At 33.2% G+C, this 21,150-nt stretch overlaps 1 protein-coding gene across 1 annotated transcript in view; it reads right to left on the bottom strand.

The window, feature by feature from the left end:
• The window catches only part of CEP290 (centrosomal protein 290), a 46,698-nt gene that overhangs the window by 18,299 nt on the left and 7,249 nt on the right, over positions 1-21,150 (bottom strand). Inside the window, exons 13-34 of the mRNA XM_064419660.1 lie at positions 19,868-19,991; positions 19,149-19,321; positions 18,586-18,748; positions 17,841-17,941; positions 17,667-17,754; positions 17,076-17,188; positions 16,219-16,303; positions 14,935-15,077; positions 14,597-14,761; positions 13,537-13,686; positions 12,400-12,515; positions 11,785-11,887; positions 10,299-10,529; positions 9,028-9,201; positions 7,765-7,876; positions 6,777-6,982; positions 4,540-4,691; positions 3,501-3,612; positions 2,276-2,731; positions 1,037-1,201; positions 709-816; positions 496-630 (exon numbers count right to left, since the gene is read on the bottom strand). Of these exons, the coding sequence (XP_064275730.1) occupies positions 496-630; positions 709-816; positions 1,037-1,201; positions 2,276-2,731; positions 3,501-3,612; positions 4,540-4,691; positions 6,777-6,982; positions 7,765-7,876; positions 9,028-9,201; positions 10,299-10,529; positions 11,785-11,887; positions 12,400-12,515; positions 13,537-13,686; positions 14,597-14,761; positions 14,935-15,077; positions 16,219-16,303; positions 17,076-17,188; positions 17,667-17,754; positions 17,841-17,941; positions 18,586-18,748; positions 19,149-19,321; positions 19,868-19,991 (3,375 nt within the window). The remainder of the gene's footprint in view (positions 1-495; positions 631-708; positions 817-1,036; positions 1,202-2,275; positions 2,732-3,500; positions 3,613-4,539; positions 4,692-6,776; positions 6,983-7,764; positions 7,877-9,027; positions 9,202-10,298; positions 10,530-11,784; positions 11,888-12,399; positions 12,516-13,536; positions 13,687-14,596; positions 14,762-14,934; positions 15,078-16,218; positions 16,304-17,075; positions 17,189-17,666; positions 17,755-17,840; positions 17,942-18,585; positions 18,749-19,148; positions 19,322-19,867; positions 19,992-21,150) is intronic.

The following is a 21,150-nucleotide window of genomic DNA, read 5'->3' on the forward strand; positions in this document are numbered from 1 at the left end:
CTCCATCTGTATGGGATTACTATTAGATGAGAATGTCCCAGAATACCATTACTGTGTCTTTATGTATTTGCTTGGCACATGACACTTAAACAACTAATTTTGTCCTACCAAATGAAGAAGCTGGTGTTTTACCAATTATTTAAGAACCACAAAGTCTCTTCTGTAGAAGAGTAGTAATTTAACAACTCAAGATAAAAGTATTTCGTAGCACTTGCTAAATTTAACTACGTATAGTCAACTGAATTTTGTACAGCAAGACACATCTGAACCTACTAAACGGATGAATGAAAACATTTCAAAATTCTCTGTATGATTTTTTCCAATGGAAAAAATATTTCATTTTATTCATGATGTGATTATATTATTTACATTTTCTGAGTGTTAAACATGTCTAAGTGACATTTTAAAAAAGATATTTTTCATGGGAAAAAAAAGTAAAAGCATATGGAAACACAAACTTTGTCACGTTAAATTATAATTTACACATTAAATTACCTCCTCCAGTGATCTGCAGGTTGCCTTAGTTTCCAGGATTGTTCGAATATGTTCCTGAATCGTTCTTAAAGCCAACTCAAGTTGCTGTGGGACTGGCAAACTAGGGTCTGGAACTGAGCCTGCAGCCTCTTCAAACTGCACAGAAAGATTCATATTCATTTAATCTGACAGCTCTGAAAAACATCCTTATGTGTCTATTTTTAGTGCACGTACCTTTAAAGCTGTGCTAAGTATTTCAGTTTGTTGATGATCATACTGGTCTAACTGGCGCTGCAGCTCTACTTCTCTCTGGTCCCAAGCCATTTGCCTTTCTTCATGAAACTGTAACAAATGTTTGATAGAGGTAGTTTATTTATTGAAGGCAATGGGAATTTTATAGATTTCCACTGAAAAAATATTTACCAAGAAGTAAAACACTCAAACAAGCAATTAAAAAGGATTATAAAACCAAGACACAAACACATGTGTTAAAATCGATTAGAAAATCACTTAGTAAAATAAGGAATAGTATATTTTTTCAATAGCATGCAGGAATACATACCTTGTTCTGCTGTACAATTTCTTCTTCCAGGTTACTGATTGTACATTCATATTCAGAAATTATATTACGCAAATACTTCACCTCTTCTTTTTGCTTGACTAACTCTCGACTGAGTTTAAGTTCCTGCAGATGGAGTTCCTCCATTTTCATGTGCCACACAATTACCTTGCAATGAATAATACACAATATATTATAATTTACCACAGGCCAACTAGATGCAGCTTCACTCTTTGACTTTGAGGCAGGATGGAACTTCTCAAACTAACTGGAAGACACATGTTCTGCCTTTTTAAGGCTCTTCACTTGTCTTGATAGAGGAAGTATGACAAGAGTATGAAACTGCAAGGGGAATGACTGATAAATGCAACAGCCAACTGGAGAGGCAACAGGTTTCCCTTACACTGACAGAAGTGCATTGCAAACAATTTTCAAATTATTCAAGTTATACCTTATGTATCTGTCCAGACTGAACAAAAAATAGTATGCAAGAAGTTTGGTTTGTATTTTCTAAAAGAGCAAGAGAATTCAAAACCATTAAAAACCGTATGTATTCAAAAAAGTGCACATGTACTAAGAACAACAGACATACTTATGTCAAAATGCTCTAGAAAACTATTTGAAAACTGATTTAAAACTAAAACATGCCCAGAGCATTACAAGCATTCTTACATGCAGACAACTTTAGTCACGACAGATGCAATCATATTGTCTAACACAAAGTGATCTTGAAGAGCGGTGAGAAAGCATTCTTAAGATTTCAGGGCAACATTGCTTATGGTTGCAAAATATGCTTAAGCAGAATTACATGAGCATGGTAACATTCCTAACCATGATAATCTAAATTACTGCCCCTAGATTTACTTTAAAAAGACATGGATCTGGAGTGAAGATTTCACTGGAAGCTCATGGAACAAAACTTCAAAATGCTACTCTGTATTTAATTTAATTTATTTCATTATTTAATTAGATTCATAATTTAATTCAATTTAATATAACTGCACTTATAGTTAGGGTCTAATTCCTATGTGCCTTAACTGGGCACAAAAGAAGGGAATTAGTACATATAACTGCACTGACTTTTACAGAAAACAAAATATGATAGCTGTCATATTCTAACAGTGTATTTTGAAATCAGCAAGTTATACATTAAAACATATATTTAGAAAGCAAATTGAACTGAAACTTAATTTAAATGCAGATCAGATAAGCAATGCTATTCAAAGCTATAAAATCACAAACCTTTTGAGCTCCTCTTGTATCCTTCAATGCACTTACTAATTCTTCTAAACTTTTCAGTTTCAACTCCAGCTCTAATGCTCTGTTTTCTGCATTTCTACGCTCCTGCTGGGCATGCTGAACTTCTTCCAAGACCTTCAGTTTGTCAGTCTGTAGCTGAATCATTGTTTTAGAGAATTTTTCTTGCTGTGCTAAAGGCAGAGCACCACTAAACTGTCGCCGCAAAGACTGAACTGTCTGTTGTAGATGTTTGGCTCTATTTCTTCCTTCAAGTCGGGCAAAATATAAGGCTTGATCTCTCTCATCAAGCTTCTGCTCCAAACGTAGATTATGGATCTCCATCTTCTGTAGTTTCAACTTAAATTTCTCCAATTGGTCTACAGCAACAGATTCACTACCTTGAAGAGCTATGATATCTTGATGCAATTTTGCAATAATTGCTTTTTCATCTGACTCTGCCTAAGAAAAAAATTGATAGAACAAATTTATTTTTCATTTTAATGCAGAATATGTTAACACAGTTTATATGTAAATATAAACAAGCTATTTTTAATATATATGTGTTATATATTACCTGTATTTTATTCCACAGAGAAGAGTAAGAATCATCCTTTAAGAGGCTTTTAATTTTTCCACTATTGTTTCTACAGCCACATTTTAGAAGTACAGCTTTTCAGATACTGATCTTAAAAATGGTCTCTTTCCAAAATACCAGAAACTGAGTAAGAAATATGTACCTAAACTTGGAAAATATGGTAATGTAAAAGCTGACACAAGTGTTGGATTTAAGGTCTCAAACTGTTGTACAATGTGAAACCAAATTCCAATAAATTGTTTTAGCTAATAACAAAACAAAATAGTCAACCTATTTCAAATCTTCAATATTTACAAGTAATTTCTCGCTTGAGAAAAATTATCAGACTTTCCTCACCATGAGTTTTTCCTTCACCATGAGCTATTGATGATACAGGAATGAATACTATGTAAACAATATGAAAAATGTCAGGATTTGTAATAGCTGCACAGCTAGAAATGGAATAAATAGAGAAGGGAAAAATTAATGTAATATGGAACTTTTGAATGTGTATGGGCACTACAAGAACTAGCTTGCTAAGATTCTTCTGAAATACTTTTGCAGTTTTCTAATTCATTGAAAAATTACTTCATTTCTTCTCACTCCAGGGAAAAAAGATTCCAAACTGCAGTTTTAATAAAGGCTAAATTTTACCTGATAATCTAAAATTTGCATTCTAAGATATTCCACTTCTTTATCTCTGTATTGCTGGCGTGCCTCCAGAGCTTCAACTTGTGTTTGTGCTACATCAGACAGTTCTTTTAACCTTCCAGGGAAAACAAGAGTATTGTGTCACTTGAAATCAGTGAATAACCTACTATGTATTTCTACATAGAAGATACTAAGAAAAGATACTTAGTATGTTTCCTCACATCAAAACATTTGGATTTCATTCTTTTCACCATACTCTTTTCTACTACTTAGAGTTCTGTTTAAGAAAATTCTTCTGTATTGCTTCACAATGTTTTCACAGGACATTTTCCTATACATTATACATAAGTTTGCTAGCAGTAACCTACTCCAGGAAAACAATGCCACAGGTTTTTTACCTGATCTAATAATCTCTGTCCTCTATTTCTCTCCTACTCAGGATATAAATACTCAACATTTTCTAAATGGTCAAAACATTTCATTCTCAATTCCCTTCTCTGCTTCCCCAAATCTAATAACTTACTTGCAGTGCCAAAAAGTGCAAGTATCCCTATAGATTTTCCTGGTTTAGGCATATAACAGGATTACATTAATTACTCAAAGACAAATGTTCATATCAACATTAAGGTACCTACCATACCTTAATGTTTGAGATATGAGTCTTTCAAAGAAAGAACTGCTTTCCAATTTGTTCTACGAGATTTTCATACACAGAACGGGGGTTGTGGCACAGAAACAAAATCAACCTTAATTAGTGTAAAAATACTAGTATAAGTTTCTAATTGCACACTTACCCTATCTATCTCACCCAGCCCTTAATTCCCTGTTCAAATTAAAATAAAACAAATTGCATTCTTTATAGTCAGGAATTAAAACCTTCATTTTCAATTCCAAATTTGTCATATATATATGCCCAAAAAAACAAGCATTGAAAATTGCATGTCACTGATACACAAGTAGTGTATCATGTAAGACTAGTATGCCTTAATTTTCACACATTTCTGAACATACTTAATTCAAAATTCATAAATTCAAGACTTACTTTGAAACTTCAATCTTGAGCTCCATCTCACGCTTCTCTAGGTCCATAATTTGTCTTCTATCTGCATCACTTACTGCCTTACTTACACTCTTTGACAGTTCATCCCTTAATTCCTGTTCCACTTTCTGTGCCTCAAGATTGATTTTGGTGAGCTTAAAAAAATCAAAACCAGAAACAAACAAAATGGTATCCTAAGCACATAACTGCTCAAACGCTGCAATGAAATAGCAGCACCAAAAGGGGGTTTTTTCAGCCATTACAAAACACAGTTCAGCTGTGATGAGGTTGTGTTCAAAAACCAGTTTCCCTTACCCTCTGCTCAAACATCTTTTTTGTTTGCAGGATTCCATGCATATAGCAATATTTGGCACAGAAAAGGATTCTAAACTAAATACAATTTTTATTAGCGAATTTTCTTAAAGCCATTACTGCAATAACTTGCTCCTAAACTAAAATAAAAATAAAAACAAAGATAAAAAAAAGACTTTAAACACTTTGGGAAATGAACAGTCCTACATATTTATATACTGCCTTTTATATTGGCATTGGTAACACAAATAGAGGTTATAAATGCCATGACTGACAATACTGTGTTCTTTTATTCCTTCTAAAAAAACCTTTCTTAATTAAATTATATTCATTCAAGCAGCCTGATTTTTCAAGTTGATTATCAAATACTCAGTAACCAACATTTCAATTCAAACCAAAAAGCATTAAAATAAATAATCTTAATCTATCTTAATCCTAACACAGAGAACTCCCACAACTTAATCAGTACATACAGTTGTGACCCATTGTTCTGATACCACTACTTAATAAAATAACTGATTTCCTAAACAAACAAAAAGAAGTGCAGGGTATCCTCATGTATCTGAAAAACTAAAAGTAGAATGCTGAAGTTGATTTGTGCCTTAAAAAGATGTATAGTAGACTTATAGTTATCAGTTGTTAAACTGGTATTATCTACAGCTTTCATTGATTACACCCACATAATCTTGTTATATTTCTCAAACAAAAAAAGCAATTATACCAGGTTAGGAGGTACTGACAACAGGGGTATATGAAACAGAAAATGTATGTCCTGGAACTACAGAAATGGGGCAAAAGAGGAATGCAGAGGTACGAGTAAGAAAGAATATTATTAGGAGTTCATCAGCTCAGAACGAAGGAAGACCATCAGACCTAAAGTATAAAAGTATCACAAGCCAAATAATATATACAAAAGAGACTATGAAAAATGTGACACTAGGGTGCATCACCTAAAGCATTCCTTATAGAAATAAAAGAACCCACCCTGTCAGAAAAGGCTTTAGCAATACTGCTGCTGAAAAGCTTTATACACTTTCAGTTATTCCCTCTCCCACACTAAATCAGATCAAAATAATGTAACAAACATTACGAAAACAACAGAGAAACAGGGAGTCACAGCAATCTAAAATAGTTAGACTATTGAGAGACTATACTCTAGCAAAGGACAAGGAGTGGAAAGTAATTTTGATAATTACATTCATATCAATTATTCTCTTTCTGCCCTTGTGCTTAAATTATAGACCAGTAATGTCACAAGAACACATCTGTACAATTCCTATATATAAATTTATTGTAGAAACTATAATAAAGTATCCTGCTAGTAAAAAATAAATTTCTATAAAAAATTCAAAAACTAATACTGCAGACAAAAAAACCTAACAAGTTTAAGACTGATAGGACAGGAATACTAAGGCTCATCACCTTCAGTGGCACATGACTTCTATTTCTGTACTGTAGACAATGTGTGGCATAAGATGTAGCCAGTCTGTAGCGGAATCACAACACTATCATTTGCACAAGGGATGTAAAGTTCTAACCTTTTTTTGAATAATTGGTAATTATAAGGAAAACTTATATGAAAAAGAGATCATATGGATTAGACAAATGAAAAAAACAAGTTTGGAACAAACTTTTTTCTTGCAGTCCACTGACAAAACCAGGAAACTAGCATCTGCCAAGATGCTCATCGTGTCAACTATCTTTTAAAAGAAACTACTGACAAATTAATCAGTTCTATTTTTACCAGTGTCTTGCACATGCTAAAATGCAGTTCTTAAAGCCTGCAAAACTATTTTTTGCATCATAAGCTTATTTATACACTTATTTATTGACATAAATTGATATTATTTATATAAATAATTTTTGAAAAGCTAAAAAATATGTTTTTAAGATGCAGCAAATTAGGTTATTAAATCTCAGACATTTACCTCAGCAAATTTTGTTTCCAATTCAAAATTACGTTCTTCTATTTGCTTTACAGTGCTCCTTAAGTGCTCATACATTCGTTGTGAATGCTCTGCTCTCTGTCTTTCATTTAGTTCCTTCATTTCCAACATGGTGATTTTCTTAGAAATGGACAAAATCTCACTGTTGGTTATTGCTTTTGTGGCTTTGTCCATGGCATTGTCATCCCCTACATAAAAAAAAATATGTAAATTAAGAAATGCACAAACTGATCCAAACTGATTCAATTCAAAATTATTTCCACCATGAAACCAAACACAAGTTTTGCTTTATCTGTGTCAAGTAAACTTTATCATAATATCTGTGCATCTGGATGCACAGTTATCTTGCCTTACTACATGTTTGGAAAGTATACAACTTTAATAAAATACTAATATCAATTATGAATGCATGTATCTGCAGCCATGGTTATTGAGACTGATAGCTATTTTCAGTGTAACCTTTCACCTTATGCTTAATACAACTGACAAACCTTCAGGAAATTTAATTTAAAATCTGTAAAAGAAACAGGGCTGAATAATAGGAATGAAATCTATGCAAAGAAACCCCACATATTAAGAAAGAATACTTTGTTACAAGGCATGAAACCAGCAAAACAAACTTCCTTTCTTGACAAACTCTGAAACACTATGACTAACAATCAAGTTAGAACATACTAAGAAAAAAAAGTTCAGGTGATGTTGCGTTAAAAGCTTTTAAACCCTTGACCCAGTAACCCAGGAAAGTCAAAGTGGAAAAGTTTAATGAAAAAAATACTGAACTTGCTTTTAGTCAAATTAAACTTATAAACAAAAAAATTCAGCACAAAAATAGACATCATTACTGAAAGACATAAAATAGTTATGTTTTTTTAAATTTTCATTATTTTAAGACACATCAATTTTAAAATATTACTTTTATACAGGATATACCATTTTGTGTTTAATGTTGCAATATAACTTTCATACTTGCCCAGTTTAGTAACCTGCTCCCATGCTTGTTCTACAGTGTGAAGTTTTTCTTTTGTGATCTCCAGTTCCTTATTCAATGAAGTTATCTGTTCTTTCAAGGATTCATTCTCACGCTATATGAGAGAAAAGTTGCAACATAACAGAAAACTGTTTAATTGTAGCAGATTTCATGTTTAATATCTACAAAATCTTTCAGATTGACAGACTTTGTGTGTGACCATAACCTACATATACGAAGACTATATGTTTGTAAAGTGTATATGCTTGTAAAGTGTAAAAATATTAGTCTTTGTGCTCTGTATCTTACTGTCACAGCTAGTGAACAGTGTGAATAATTATTACCACCAACTGTGATTCCTACAGCTAAAATTAGATGAGAAAAATCTTTGTCATACTACGCACCTCATTAACAGTGGGAAAGAAGTACTTCTGGAAGATTACTTCATCCCACAAAGAACACTTCACGTTGCACATAAATACCTCTTTGAGACAGATCACATTTCTTTTAGCTCTTTTAGGCATCTAATGTGATGCCAAATGTTACTTTGTAAATGTTCCTTCACTCGTCCAAATGGAAATACAAATTTCACATTAACCAATAAAACTAATTAAATACTTAATATTAATTTTCTATTTTAGTGTTTTGGACACATTTTTAGTTTATATATTATTCTCTACCTCTATGAAGTTGCTGAAATAGGTAATGCAAGTTTTCATACACACAAAATTCCATAAAATAGACATAGGAGTCCTTCATTCTTTACTGCCTGTGAAAAGTGGGAGGTAGTGACATATCTTTGAAGCCAACTTCACAGTTCTTGAGAAGAAAGTCCCTTCTACTTCAGAATAAAAGTTTCACAAGAAGAGTTAAATATTTGTAGTACCCACAATATTTTGCAAGCACATAATGAACAATCTTTGCCCTCTTTTATGTAAGTAAAATTCCAAAGCTTTACTCTTTTTGGAACTACCATTTCATTCCTGTGAAAACTGGGAATTAGTAAGAGCACATACTTTGAGACAAACCTTTCAAATTGTTTACATTACTTCTACTTTCCTTATGACCTCCAAAACTGAAGATGATAGCAAATATTCCTTCTGTCAGTCTCATTTTAGTAACCAAAGAACTAAGAATAATTTCTGAAAGAACATATCCAAAGCTTAATTTAAAGAGCAAACAAACAAATAAACAAAGAACCACAACAAAATGCTTTTCTGTCTGCCCATTTTTCCCCTTAGGTTTAAAATGTAACACAAACATTACCTCCATGTGTTCCATGTTTGTTGTCCGTTGCACAAGCAAATTATCTTTTTGTAACATCTCTCTGTATTTAGCAGTTAATGCATTGTACTGCTTATTGGCCACTTCTAGCTCAGACAATGGCACACTACTGTCCAGCACTTTTTGCAGAGCTGCAATCTTAAAGCAAGCCATCTCCTATGAAAACAATCAACACAATACGTTACTAAGATCGCCTAGGAATTTAAATATAAAATTACTCCACGTAAAAAGAGTAATAGTTAATACAGCGCTTTAGACATTAGTTTATTTTTCTAAATTACTGTTTATCTTCAAAAAATACCAGCAACAAACATTGACAAAACTTCTCTGATATTCTAACTCTCTGGGTAATTTTATTAACAGCTGCCTCTCAAGGCACTGTCAAAATATATCTTGTAAAATTAATACAGGCCCCAGGAACCTGTAAGGCCAAAAGTTAAGATTTGATTTCATACGATGATCACAGAATCATAGAATGGTTTGAGTTGGAAGAGCACCTTGAGGATCATCTAGTTCCAAACCACCTTCCACTAGACTAGGTTATGCATAGCCCCATCCAACCTGGCTTTGAATGCTACCAGGGACAGGGCATTCACAGCTTCTCTGGGCAACCTGTGCCAGTACCTCACCACCCTCATAGCTAAGAATTTCTTCCTAATATCTAATCTAAATCTACTTTCTCCCCTTTGAAGCCTGTCCCCCTTCTCCTGTCACCATATACCATTGTCAGAAGTCTCTCTCCATATTTCTTGTAGGCTCCCTCCAGATTCTGGAGGGCCAGATTTAGGACATCAAAGAGACTTCCTCATTTCCAGTCTGAATAATCCCACTTCTCTCATAGCAGTCACGCTGCTTTTGACGCAGCCCAGGACGCATTTGGCTTTCTGAGCTGCAAGTGGGCTGGGTGATGTCCAGCCTTCCATCCACCTGCACCCCAAGTCCTTCTCAGCAGGGCTGCCCTCCATCTGTTCATTCTCCTGGATTGGTACCAGGGGTTGCCGTGACCCAAGTGCAGCACCTTGCACTTGGTCTTGTTAAACCATATGAGATTCACATGGACCCATTTACTGAGCTTGTCCAGGTCAGTACTTATATAAATACAATGAATATTTCTACAAGTTTTGTAATAGCAATTAGAAAGCTTTTGGAAAATACATTCAAGAAACTAGTAATAACTCCATTTAAAAACAAAGGGTATTTCTTTCCCAACTGTAAAAATAAAAAATGTGTGCTATTACTACTATAAACTATACCTTGAATCGCTGCAAGTTTCCAATCTTCCCTGTAACTGCAGTCTCCATATGTGTTATTTCACCCTTTAGTTTATCATTTTCTTTTCTGAGGTGCTGCTCCATTTCAAGTAAAGTGGTACACTGCCTTGCTAGTGATTTTTCATTAACTCGTAAAACAGTTATTTTTCTATTATTTTCTGCAAGTACTTTCTTTGTTTCATCAGGATCCATCTGAAGTGCATCGAGTAAATTCTGTAAAACATATTTTAACAAGACCTTTGTACAGAAATATGGTAAACCACAATTAATTTCTTGTATATTTTTTAATCTAGGTGGAAAAATTCCATTAATTTGTCTGAAAAAATTTCTTTTTGCTAATAAAATATATACACACACTCAACATATGCTCAAACATACAGTATTCTAAGAAAAAAATGGATCTTCAAAACCAGTAGCTAAGTACATTTGACTGACTAACTGGAATTTTAATTAATGCTGGCACTTTCAAAATTTAGAACAAGAATGGTTCTCTGCATTCACTGTCATCAGTCTTTCCATTTATACTAGAATAAAAAAATGCATTAGAACAATTTTCTGAACAAAACAGAAGTCCTGAGGTTCCAAACAAACCCTAGTAACCTCCTACTTTGAAGATCAAACCTGTACTTGTAAAGTAAAAAACCACAGGATCCCTTCTTTAGTAACATTTATGTGTATGTGTGCACACATGTGTTTGCATGCATGTGTAAAAAAAGATGAATTGTTTCCTGTTTTTCTGAAAAACTGATTCATATACATTAACAGATACATAAAATAAGACACAGCTGAAAGTAATAACCTCAATACTTAGTGTAAACTAATGTGTTTTCCAAGTGCTTGTCTGCATGCTCCTCCTCCCAATCAAACAGCCTGGGTAACAACTGCTGCTCAGAGAGCAGTGTGGGTGTAAAGAATGTGTGTGAACAGAATAACCAAGACTGCCTTAAAAGGCATTTGCTCAAAACTGATAATGTTCAACAGAAAGATCGCCATTAACCAGACCGAAGAGTAACCATAAACTAAGACTTCAAATAAAGTTGTCAGCTCAGAAACTGGCATAAAAACTTCTAACAGCAGGGGCAGAAAGGGTTATAATGCAGCACTCATAACCTAGCTCAGCTCCAGAAGCCTCTCCACTGTCCCTATATCTTCTACACATTTGTGAGTGACTCTTCCCTGATGGACACCACACCTCAGCACTCCAGATGATGTTCTGGGGGTACTAAGGGCAACAATTAGGGACCCACACCTCACCAGGTTTCTCCCCATTGCCTGGGTTACCAGACTGCAGGAAGGCCAACAGGCACACACAACACTGGAGCACCCCCATACATACACAGCACCCTGGGACAGGCACAAGAGGTGTGTGTACACATTTTCCCCATCTAACAAACTAGAGCAGTGTATTAAAACCTCTGTTCTATGTCCTAAAATATTTCTGAAAATTGAGAGTAACAAAATTACTTACAGAATATGCCTTTATTTTCGTAGCATCCTCCTCTTTTTGCTCTTCTAGTTTTTTCATTTCCTTTTTAATATTTTCTGATTCTTTTTGCCAGCTTTCCTTTTGACTAAAACAGTACCAAATCTTCATTTATTATAATTAAAGAGCTGATGATTTTTAAAACTGTAACTTCAAAAGCAATTTTGAAACCAACCACAAAATCCCAACAACCTGAAATTTTCAGAGATCTCTGACTGTATTTGGACAGCAGTTTGCTTTTTTCCCTCCCCTCCTCTCCACTCCCAAAAGCCGATTAGACCCCATATTTGAAAGCAAAAGAAAATTAGGCTAATAAACATCATACCAGGTTCTAGTAAAGTGCAAGATATTAGATGCAGAAAGCACAATGAAATCCTCATGATAAAACATGCAAAATGAGAAGAGTCCAGCAGAAGACAGTTTTGTAGGAGTTTTCTGAATCCTTACAGGACTAAAGAAAATGTATGGAGTCCATATCCAAACATGGCAACACTTATGACATTAGCCAAAGAACTACTCCAACACAGCAGCAAATTTTGTTTCAAGACTGTTAAATATTTAGATAATTGAACTTTCATAATTCAGAAAAGAGAGCAATACCTTTGATATTCTTTATACAGCAAGCCTTGTTGATGACGAATTACGGCAAATTTTCGTTTGTAGTCCTCCACTGCATCTTCTAATTGTTTAAGCAACTTTTCTTTGTTTTCCAGTTCCTAGTTATTATTTTTCAAATAAAAATACAGAAATTATTAATGTAGGTTTTAAACATGACACTAGAAATTTAATCAAAATGGCAGTCCTTTTTGTTTTCATGACAGATGCTTCTGCCATGAACTGTGTGAACTATGAATATGAAAAATGCATTTTCTTTAGAAGCAACAGATGAAAAAATCCAATGAGCTTCAGCATTCACACTGATCAGTGTGAAGGAGAGCACAACTGCACTGCAGGCTTCAGCCCTTGAAGTTCAAAACACTATGACCTGTAACTAGCTCACAAGGAATACTAACTGAATGTCTAACTGGCAAGTGGCATTTTCTTCTCATTTTCTCAAATACTCTTCTACTTTATAAGCTGAAAGATATACAGAGCTGAAAAAGTATATTCTAATGAAAAAATTATAAAATTATCAAAGATGGAAAATGATAAATTAACAATAATAAAAGGTAACTTTTTTTACTCCAATTCTGAAATAGTTCTTCATTACTATATGCCTATTTGCTATGCTTCCCATGGGAACCACTGGAATTGGTTTCAATGTATTTATGCCTTTATTTACAATTGCTGATGTATTTTTGACAAATAACAGAATGAAAAATCATATAGTAAATTACTAGAGACCTTGGCTCTATAGGGAAAAACTTTCAAGTAGTATTTGCACATGCAGATTCAGGTGTGGAATCCAGACAGCAGTAAGAGAGAGGTTCTCATAGAAAGAGTGTAACTGTGAAAGTAGAAGGAAGAGTGGGCAAATATTTAGATCAAAATTCAGATTTGAAACAAAAAAAATCTGAATTGCTGTCCAAAATTTAGTTACCTATTACCTTTCAGGCTTACAGCACATCAAAATACTTATAGCTTTAAATTACAGAATATCCCAGAGTTTAGTAGATATTAGAACACCAAAATAATTTTGGAGACATCTCTCATGTCCACACATGACATTCTACTGGACTTGAAAGGAATTAGATACATGTTACAAATACTCTTTATTTCAAGGAATATATGAGTTACCTGTGTAAGATGTATTAAATATTCGTTCAGAGAATTAATTGTATTAACACTTGAAGGAGCCATTCCTTCTGGAAGATTCACTGTTTGAAACACAATATTGGCACCTTCTGACTGATGTAGTAAGCAAATTTCATTTTTCATTTGTTCAATCTAAAGACAGGATACAAAAATGTCATAAAGAAGTAGCTCTTGCTGTTAGATTTTTAAAAATTATGAAAAATTATATATTATATATTGCTACATCAGCTGTTATCAACATAAAACACAAAAATTTTCACTTATATTCTAAAACACTCTAATACTCCTTAAAATATCCTTTAAAAATGCTATGATTGCATAAATCAATAAATGCATAATAAATTAATCCAAATTTATCAAATTACCCCAGCAATCAGGGCAACTACACATAACATCACAGTTTTATTCACAATTGTTTAAAACATTCCTACTCCTTTAGTAAGATAAGGTTTGGAAAGAATTATTGCAGTGGTAATTTGACATTTTTTTCTAAACAAATCTTTGCCCTTTCATTTCTAACACTATTTTAGAGGATTAGTTTATCACCAAAGCTGTGATAAAAGGCAAATTTAACTTCAGCTTCTTGTAAGATAGTATTTCATTCATCATTCCTTCCCTGGAAGAACCATTCCACTGAATAAATAGTACAACTTAAAACAAGATATAGGACTTTAAAGAATGACTCATCCTTTCTAACACTTAATCGCTGTTACATATTTATAAATAAAAAATGTAAGACTACTGGTTTTCTGAAGAAGTAGATCTGTGAGCATTTTTGGACACAGCTCTCCTCAGAAGATAGGCATGCTTGGTGTTTATTTAACATGATGGAGTATTTCAAGGATAAAATAACAAGAAGAGTAAGATCTGAAGTTAAAAAGGACAAATTAGTAGGTCCACTACATAAATTTCAGTAAGATTTGTACAATGACACTGTTCAATAAGCTGAATTCATTGTCTTATAGATCATGTGGATTGTTCTAAATTATCAGAACAGCCACTTTTAAAGTTGAAAATAAATTATATAAAATAAATTATATACCTTTTCATTGGCACTTGCCAGCTGATTAGACAAACTTGTCGCCTCCTTCTGAGTCTCTTTTAGCTCCTGTCTCAATTCCTCATTTCGTCCTGTAAGCTGGTCAACCTGGGCTTTCAAGTGTACACTAGCATCAAAGGTCCCCTCTGAATTCTTTGACTCCATTGCCTAATGCAGTAAACAGTTAATTAACATAACAAAGAAAAAGTGTAGAAAAGCTTTAATTTTTTCAGGGTAAACTGGAATCCTCAAGTTTAGACTACATGAAATTCACAAAAAGCATTACATTTTATCCCTGTAAATCCTACAAAGCTAAATAATAATTTAGAAGGCAAGCTTACATGAACTAAGCGATCCAGACTAGGGATTATTAAGGCTGTTTCTCCTCCCTTCATACTAGAATCCTTCTGCATTTCCTTGATGGCTTGCAATATTTCTTTCATTCCTTGTTCAAGCTGTTTATTCTCTTCTGATAACTCTTTTACTGTAATAAAAGTTAAAAAGCACTGAAAAAATTATTTAAGGTTTCCTACGACATTTCATCATGATTCTTGATAAATTAAAAGAATGATTTCATAAATTAAAAGAATGTTCACATTATACATACATAGACATAAACAATTATGAAATTAAAATCAAGAGCTGCTAGGAATATCTGGGACATGAATCCTCAGTGATGAAATATAAAAAAAGAAAAAAAAAATTAAATGCTTCATGGTACGCAATTTACTTCACCGAACCTTTCAGTCTTCAATGTTTACTTCCCTTTAAACTTCTTTAGTAGCCTGTCTGACCTTTGCCAGTTCAGAAACATGGCTGTGCTGGAAATGTCTGAGTGTAACAATGAGGTATCTAGGAATTGCCTGAATTCCCTCTCCAGAATAAGAAAAAAGGAGCATTTAAATTATGTGGCTGTCATGGAGTCTCAAGACCCATACCAACTGTAGTTTCTCAATGAAATTCCAATTTCCAACACAAAATGAGAAGCTTGAAAACTGAAAAAAACCCGCAACAAACCTGTCAGGACATTCTCTGCACTCAAACAATATTGCTAATCATCCTGAATGACCAGGAGTGAGCTGCAAAAACTTGAGTGGTTTCACCAAGTCTATTTTGAAAATTCAAAAAGAATTTTAAGAATTCACATCTTCTGGGTGAAAAAATTAAGCCTCTTGTCCAGAGAAATTAGAATTATTTTTATTTCTGAGTTTTCAAACTGTGCACTTCAGCTAACATAGATATATATATAAGAAGCAAGTGGCTCTAATTCCCCAATACTTCCTTTCATCCACAAAAGCCCTACAAGCACAGAAGTTGTATAATTGCTACAAGTGGGCTTACTCACACACAAAGACTTTACCAGGTCTGAATCAAGAAGGAAAACCATGAGATAATATTTTAATGTATTTAGTGTGAATAACTATGTTTCCTGTACTATCAGTGGTTTGGTAACACCATGTATGTATAATTACACATTTACATGGATATACACTAATATAAACACAAGATTTCTTTTACTAGTCAGATATTTATGATCACAGTTATAGAAACAGGACAACTAAACAAGCAAACTATCTACAGGTACCTGATAATGTTCCCTAGTTTTAAAACGGGTTGGAGCTTACATTTAGATTGAAATTTGGCCATTACAATCCTGTTCTTCTCCAAATCTCTCTCTCTCTCACGTAATTCAGTTGCAAGGTATTCATTCTAAAAAAAAAAAAAAAGTTTCTCCTAGACAAAAAAATATGCAGAATCTAATTTTAGAAGTTTAATATTTTAGTCCCAGACATTTTCAAATTTGAAATTGGCGTTCAAGAAAATTTCCCCATCCACATACTGCTTTCTTGCCTAAATATGAACAGAAATGGATTCACTTGAATAGTTACATGAGGTCTATCCCATGTAACACTGTCCATAGCATATTATGTACTCTTGGGTCATGCAGCAGCTGGAATAGTGGTCTGGTACAAACCAGAAGTCTGTGAGGCTTTGTAATTTATAGCTCTAGTAATATGAAAACACCAAGACCTTCAAAATTACACTTGTGTTTAACTAGTTGCCACTCTATCTCACAGGCTTAGAACCTAAATGAACTGAAAAAGGTATTTGTTTTTTTTCCAAGTGATCTGAATTCTCATGTATGCCTGAAGTTTTTCTAAGAAGATTTCCCACAGCCTTTCTGTTTTCAGCTATATCTTTCTCTGCCTTAGGAATTTCAGCTGGTGCTATTCTATCTGCAAGTATGTTTCTCCATTCCACACTACATGAGCTGCTAGGATGTATTTACAGAAAATATAGAATATTCACTATATATTCACTAGTTTTCTAAAAAAAGTTACAAATCATTAATTTTGGGATTTTTTTAAAAGCAGTTAATAAAAGCCCCTAGATAAGTATTTTTAAAAATATTTACAAAATACGTGGTTTTAGTGTTTGAAAGAGAACAAGAAATGTTCATAAACTTCCTTTATGAACCTACCTTTGCTTCTACTTCAGCAGTGCCATGATTGTTCAAGAAATCAAATCTCCTCGAATTTTTTCCCTTCTCTTCAGTAAAGCTATCAGTCATCTGCATATTATCAGCATCCAACCCTAAATGCAAGCAGAAGTAAAAATTCCTAATAAAAGTAATTATTAGGAAATTTTAATTGATCTTCAATAAAAAAATACCCTCCATTTATTATATCTGAGTTATAGTTTTCTACCTTTCCACCTGAGCATTATGGTACCATGAGTGGCATGGAATTGAAATTTTAAGAATTTTGAAATGCATGAATTATGTAGATTTACTGGAAATTTTGGGAATATCATCCTACACCTATTGCAAGGTAAAAACAGAAGACCCAGAGATGCATTACAAGTCATCACAACTCAAGAAGATACTGGGCTGTAAGATCAGGAAATCCAAAACCACTCACCTCTTCCTATAGATTCAATGCAATGTATTAAGCTCTTTAATTTAAACAAATGAGTAAGTATAACATAGCTACATTAACTATAAACGGAATTTTTATGCTTAAGTATAAACGGAATGTTTCTGAAAGTACAGTTTATATCAAAAACATCCTACCTATTGTTGAAACTCTTCTTCCTTTCTCCTGAGCCAACTTACGAATGTGTTTTTTCAGTTCAATTCTTTCCTCTTCTAGTCTTTCAATCTGTATATTATTATTCACAGAGCAGTATTACATTTTGTTCAAATGCATTATGTAGCTCTTACACAAAACCAGGATTTATCACTTACCTCTTGCAAAAGAATCTGGTTTTCAGCTCTATATTGCTGCTGCTTCAGTGCTTTGCTGTTTCTGAATTCATTTAAATCAATCATTGTCTTTGGCTCAAGACCTAAAACAAAACAGATCACAGTCACTTATTAAGGAGGAACATTAATGTTAGTTAACGCAGTTAATTTATGTGAGAACATAACTAGAGAAGTAGAGTTAAAAAATAATTTGTTGATAGTTGATTGTATTTCAACTATCTATAAAAATATATATCTACATAACACAAACACACATCTTATACTCCATGTATTAAGAGCATTAGAAAGCTTAATTTTACCTCAGATACTCAAAACCCAAAATAAAATAAAGTGGCACCTAAAATTAAATTTATTTACATTTAAATTCTTTTATTTAAAAATAAGCCAATCTGAAGTTTTCTCTGTGTGTTTCATCTAGCATTATAACTTCAGGACGTTATGCTTTCCAGGTACCATATTATGAAGTTTATTAGGTGGTGTATGATCGAAGAGGAATCAAAACCAAAAAAAAAGTGGAGAACCTATTCTCCCACTTTGTTCAGTCAAAGGAACCTGTAAGCCAAGTTCAATCATACAGTTTGTCCAAACTAATTAAAACTACTTGGAAATATTAGCAGAATATAACAAATTATTTCCAGTGACTTGGTACAGTAAAAAATTTCCATTACAGAATCCCATTTCAATTTTTACGCAACAAATAATTGAACATGTACTGGATATAGCATACCTAAGCGCTCTCTGAGTTCTTCATTTTCATCAAGAAGATCATTTATTTTAAGTTCAAGGTTATTGACTTCCTTAATTAATGACTCAACCTCATGTTCTCGTATTTTGACTTGCTTTCTTAAATCTTTTATTTCAGCAACAGCTTCTTCCAAACCATATATTCCCTGTAAAAACCCCACACAGGAAGTAAGAACAAAACAACCAATAGAAGACTTACTAAAATAAATCATGAATCTTTCTTTCATCATTACACAGACAAGAAAAAATGTTTTTCAACCTCTACCACTTTTCTGCAGTATGCTTAGTGAAAACAGTTACTGAATAAAAAGCAGATCCTGTAAATCTGTCCTTGACTACACAGGAGCTTGCATATTTCAAAAGTGACTCCTCCAACTATATGATCCTTTGAAGAATCATATCTTGAGCATCCAATTACTGTTCAATAGGGAAGGGCACCAAAGAAATTTATTTCTTCTTAATTAGAACAATTAAATAAATATGGGAGGACAAAACAATCTCCTAAAAATATGATTAATACCCTCTCCACTCTGCCAAACTGTTTACCAGTTCATAGTCTCTCATTCTTTTCAAAATCTCAACAAGTTCTTGGTCTTTTTCTCTAGCATGTGCTTCTGCCAATTCTGCTGATTTCTCAGCCTCCATAGTTCTCTCTTCTAGCATTTTAAACTTTTCTTGCATATCCCCAATTTGGTTTGGCTGAGCAAGAGATGAGTGACCTGGAAAGAAAAACTTTGATGTTTACAATTCAACTAGGAATTCTTGCTATGTGCCATTAATCAAAACAGAAACACTTCAGAAAACATTATAAAGGAGATTTTAATTCCCTGCTCTTTTTAATTAGGAAAGTACAAGACACTACAGAAGAGATTGGGTTCTCTTCCCCCTAACATTTTCTTCAAACAGTATTTATCCTAAGTGAGTGCACAGAAAGGACATCAGAATTTATTTGGAATTGAAAGCTATTACTCCCCTTTCAATTCTTCTTTCAAATATAAGGTCTCATGGAGCTGAGACCTTATATTTCATGCTCTAAATTTACAGATCAGATATAATTATATTACCCATAAAACCCACTGTGGTAATCTGGATAAATTTCAACTCTTCATGAATGTTTAATAAAAGAAAATTAAGAAAAAATATTAGAGACTACAATTGCTCAAATACTGAATTTGTCCCTCTATTTCCAAAAAATAAAGAATGTAAAGTAAATTGTGATTTCTGATTTTTCTGATTTTGACATTAATACAAAACAGTGATGTTACCTTTATCTTTTTGGAGATCGTATTTTAATTTCTCAATAATTAATGCATTTTTCTCCATTTCTTTGGTATACTGTTCAACTTGCTCAGTGAGCAATCTTATCTGAGCATCTCGCTCTTGCACACCCTATGCATGCAAAAAAAAAAATAAAAAAAAGAAACTCCATTAAAGGATCCTTCTTTACTGACAGACAAACTACCAATACAGAACACCACATGGGAAATGAACAAATTACATGTAGCTAATACAAAACAATTTCTAGAACATCAAATATGCTATACTTACAACAGAGAGTTCAGATATTATCTAGAAGTTTGGTATATAAATGCAAAGCAGGAAAAATAAAAAGAAAGTAAAAATAAAGCACTCAAACACAAAAAAATAAGCAGCATTTTAGTATAATGACTTTAAATGGAAACAGTATTTTCAGAGTTTGCCAGTGTTAGAGGAAAAGTTTTGGATAATTCAGGTTTCTTGGCATAAACAATTCTCTGCATAAACAATTGCCATTGGGAACTGAGAGATACAAGTTGAAGATAGCAAAGACTAACAATCCATCATACATGACACGTGAATTGCAGACAGCCTTTCAGCAAGGCATCTAACTTTTCAAAATTCATATACTACCTTGTTTTGGATGCATATACATTTATAGATACACACAGACTACAGAAGTGACATCTATGTATGCTATTTCTGTACTTGTACATGAACTTCAGAGACAACATAGAAATCTTAATGTTATTTTTTCTGTGATTAACAAAAAAAGTGGTAAAAGATAAAAAAGAGACTTACAAAATTTACAGGCATTAATAATAATAAAAGCTACAATAATAATAAAACCATAAAAATCTCAAGGTCCTTACTTTATACCAACGTTCTGAAAAACAACTTACAGGATTTCTTACAAATATAACCACATTTGTAACCTAAAAGTACAGAACTTAGCAAAGTTGTAAAAACCTAGACACGGCCCTTTAGAATATAAACACACATTGAAGCTCATTTTGAGTAAAAACCTGAGAAGTAACTTAATTAATTTTTAAATGTCTGCTTGAAATACATGCTTATTTACACAAAACATTTCAAAATGCCATGCTAATAATGGCCCCTCCTTCCCCCACCTCTCACAAAAAGCAGCCTGTATAGCCATCTAATCAGCTAAAATCAAACAACTGCTTATCAAAGTTACTTTCAGCTGCTTTCCTCTTCTGATACCTAAGGCTGATTTGTAATTTAGGGTGTTTTTCTCTTGAGAAGCTATCTGCATAAATATATCTTGCCA

The sequence above is a fragment of the Passer domesticus genome, chromosome 5 (genome assembly GCF_036417665.1).
Source record: "Passer domesticus isolate bPasDom1 chromosome 5, bPasDom1.hap1, whole genome shotgun sequence".
NCBI lineage: Eukaryota > Metazoa > Chordata > Aves > Passeriformes > Passeridae > Passer > Passer domesticus.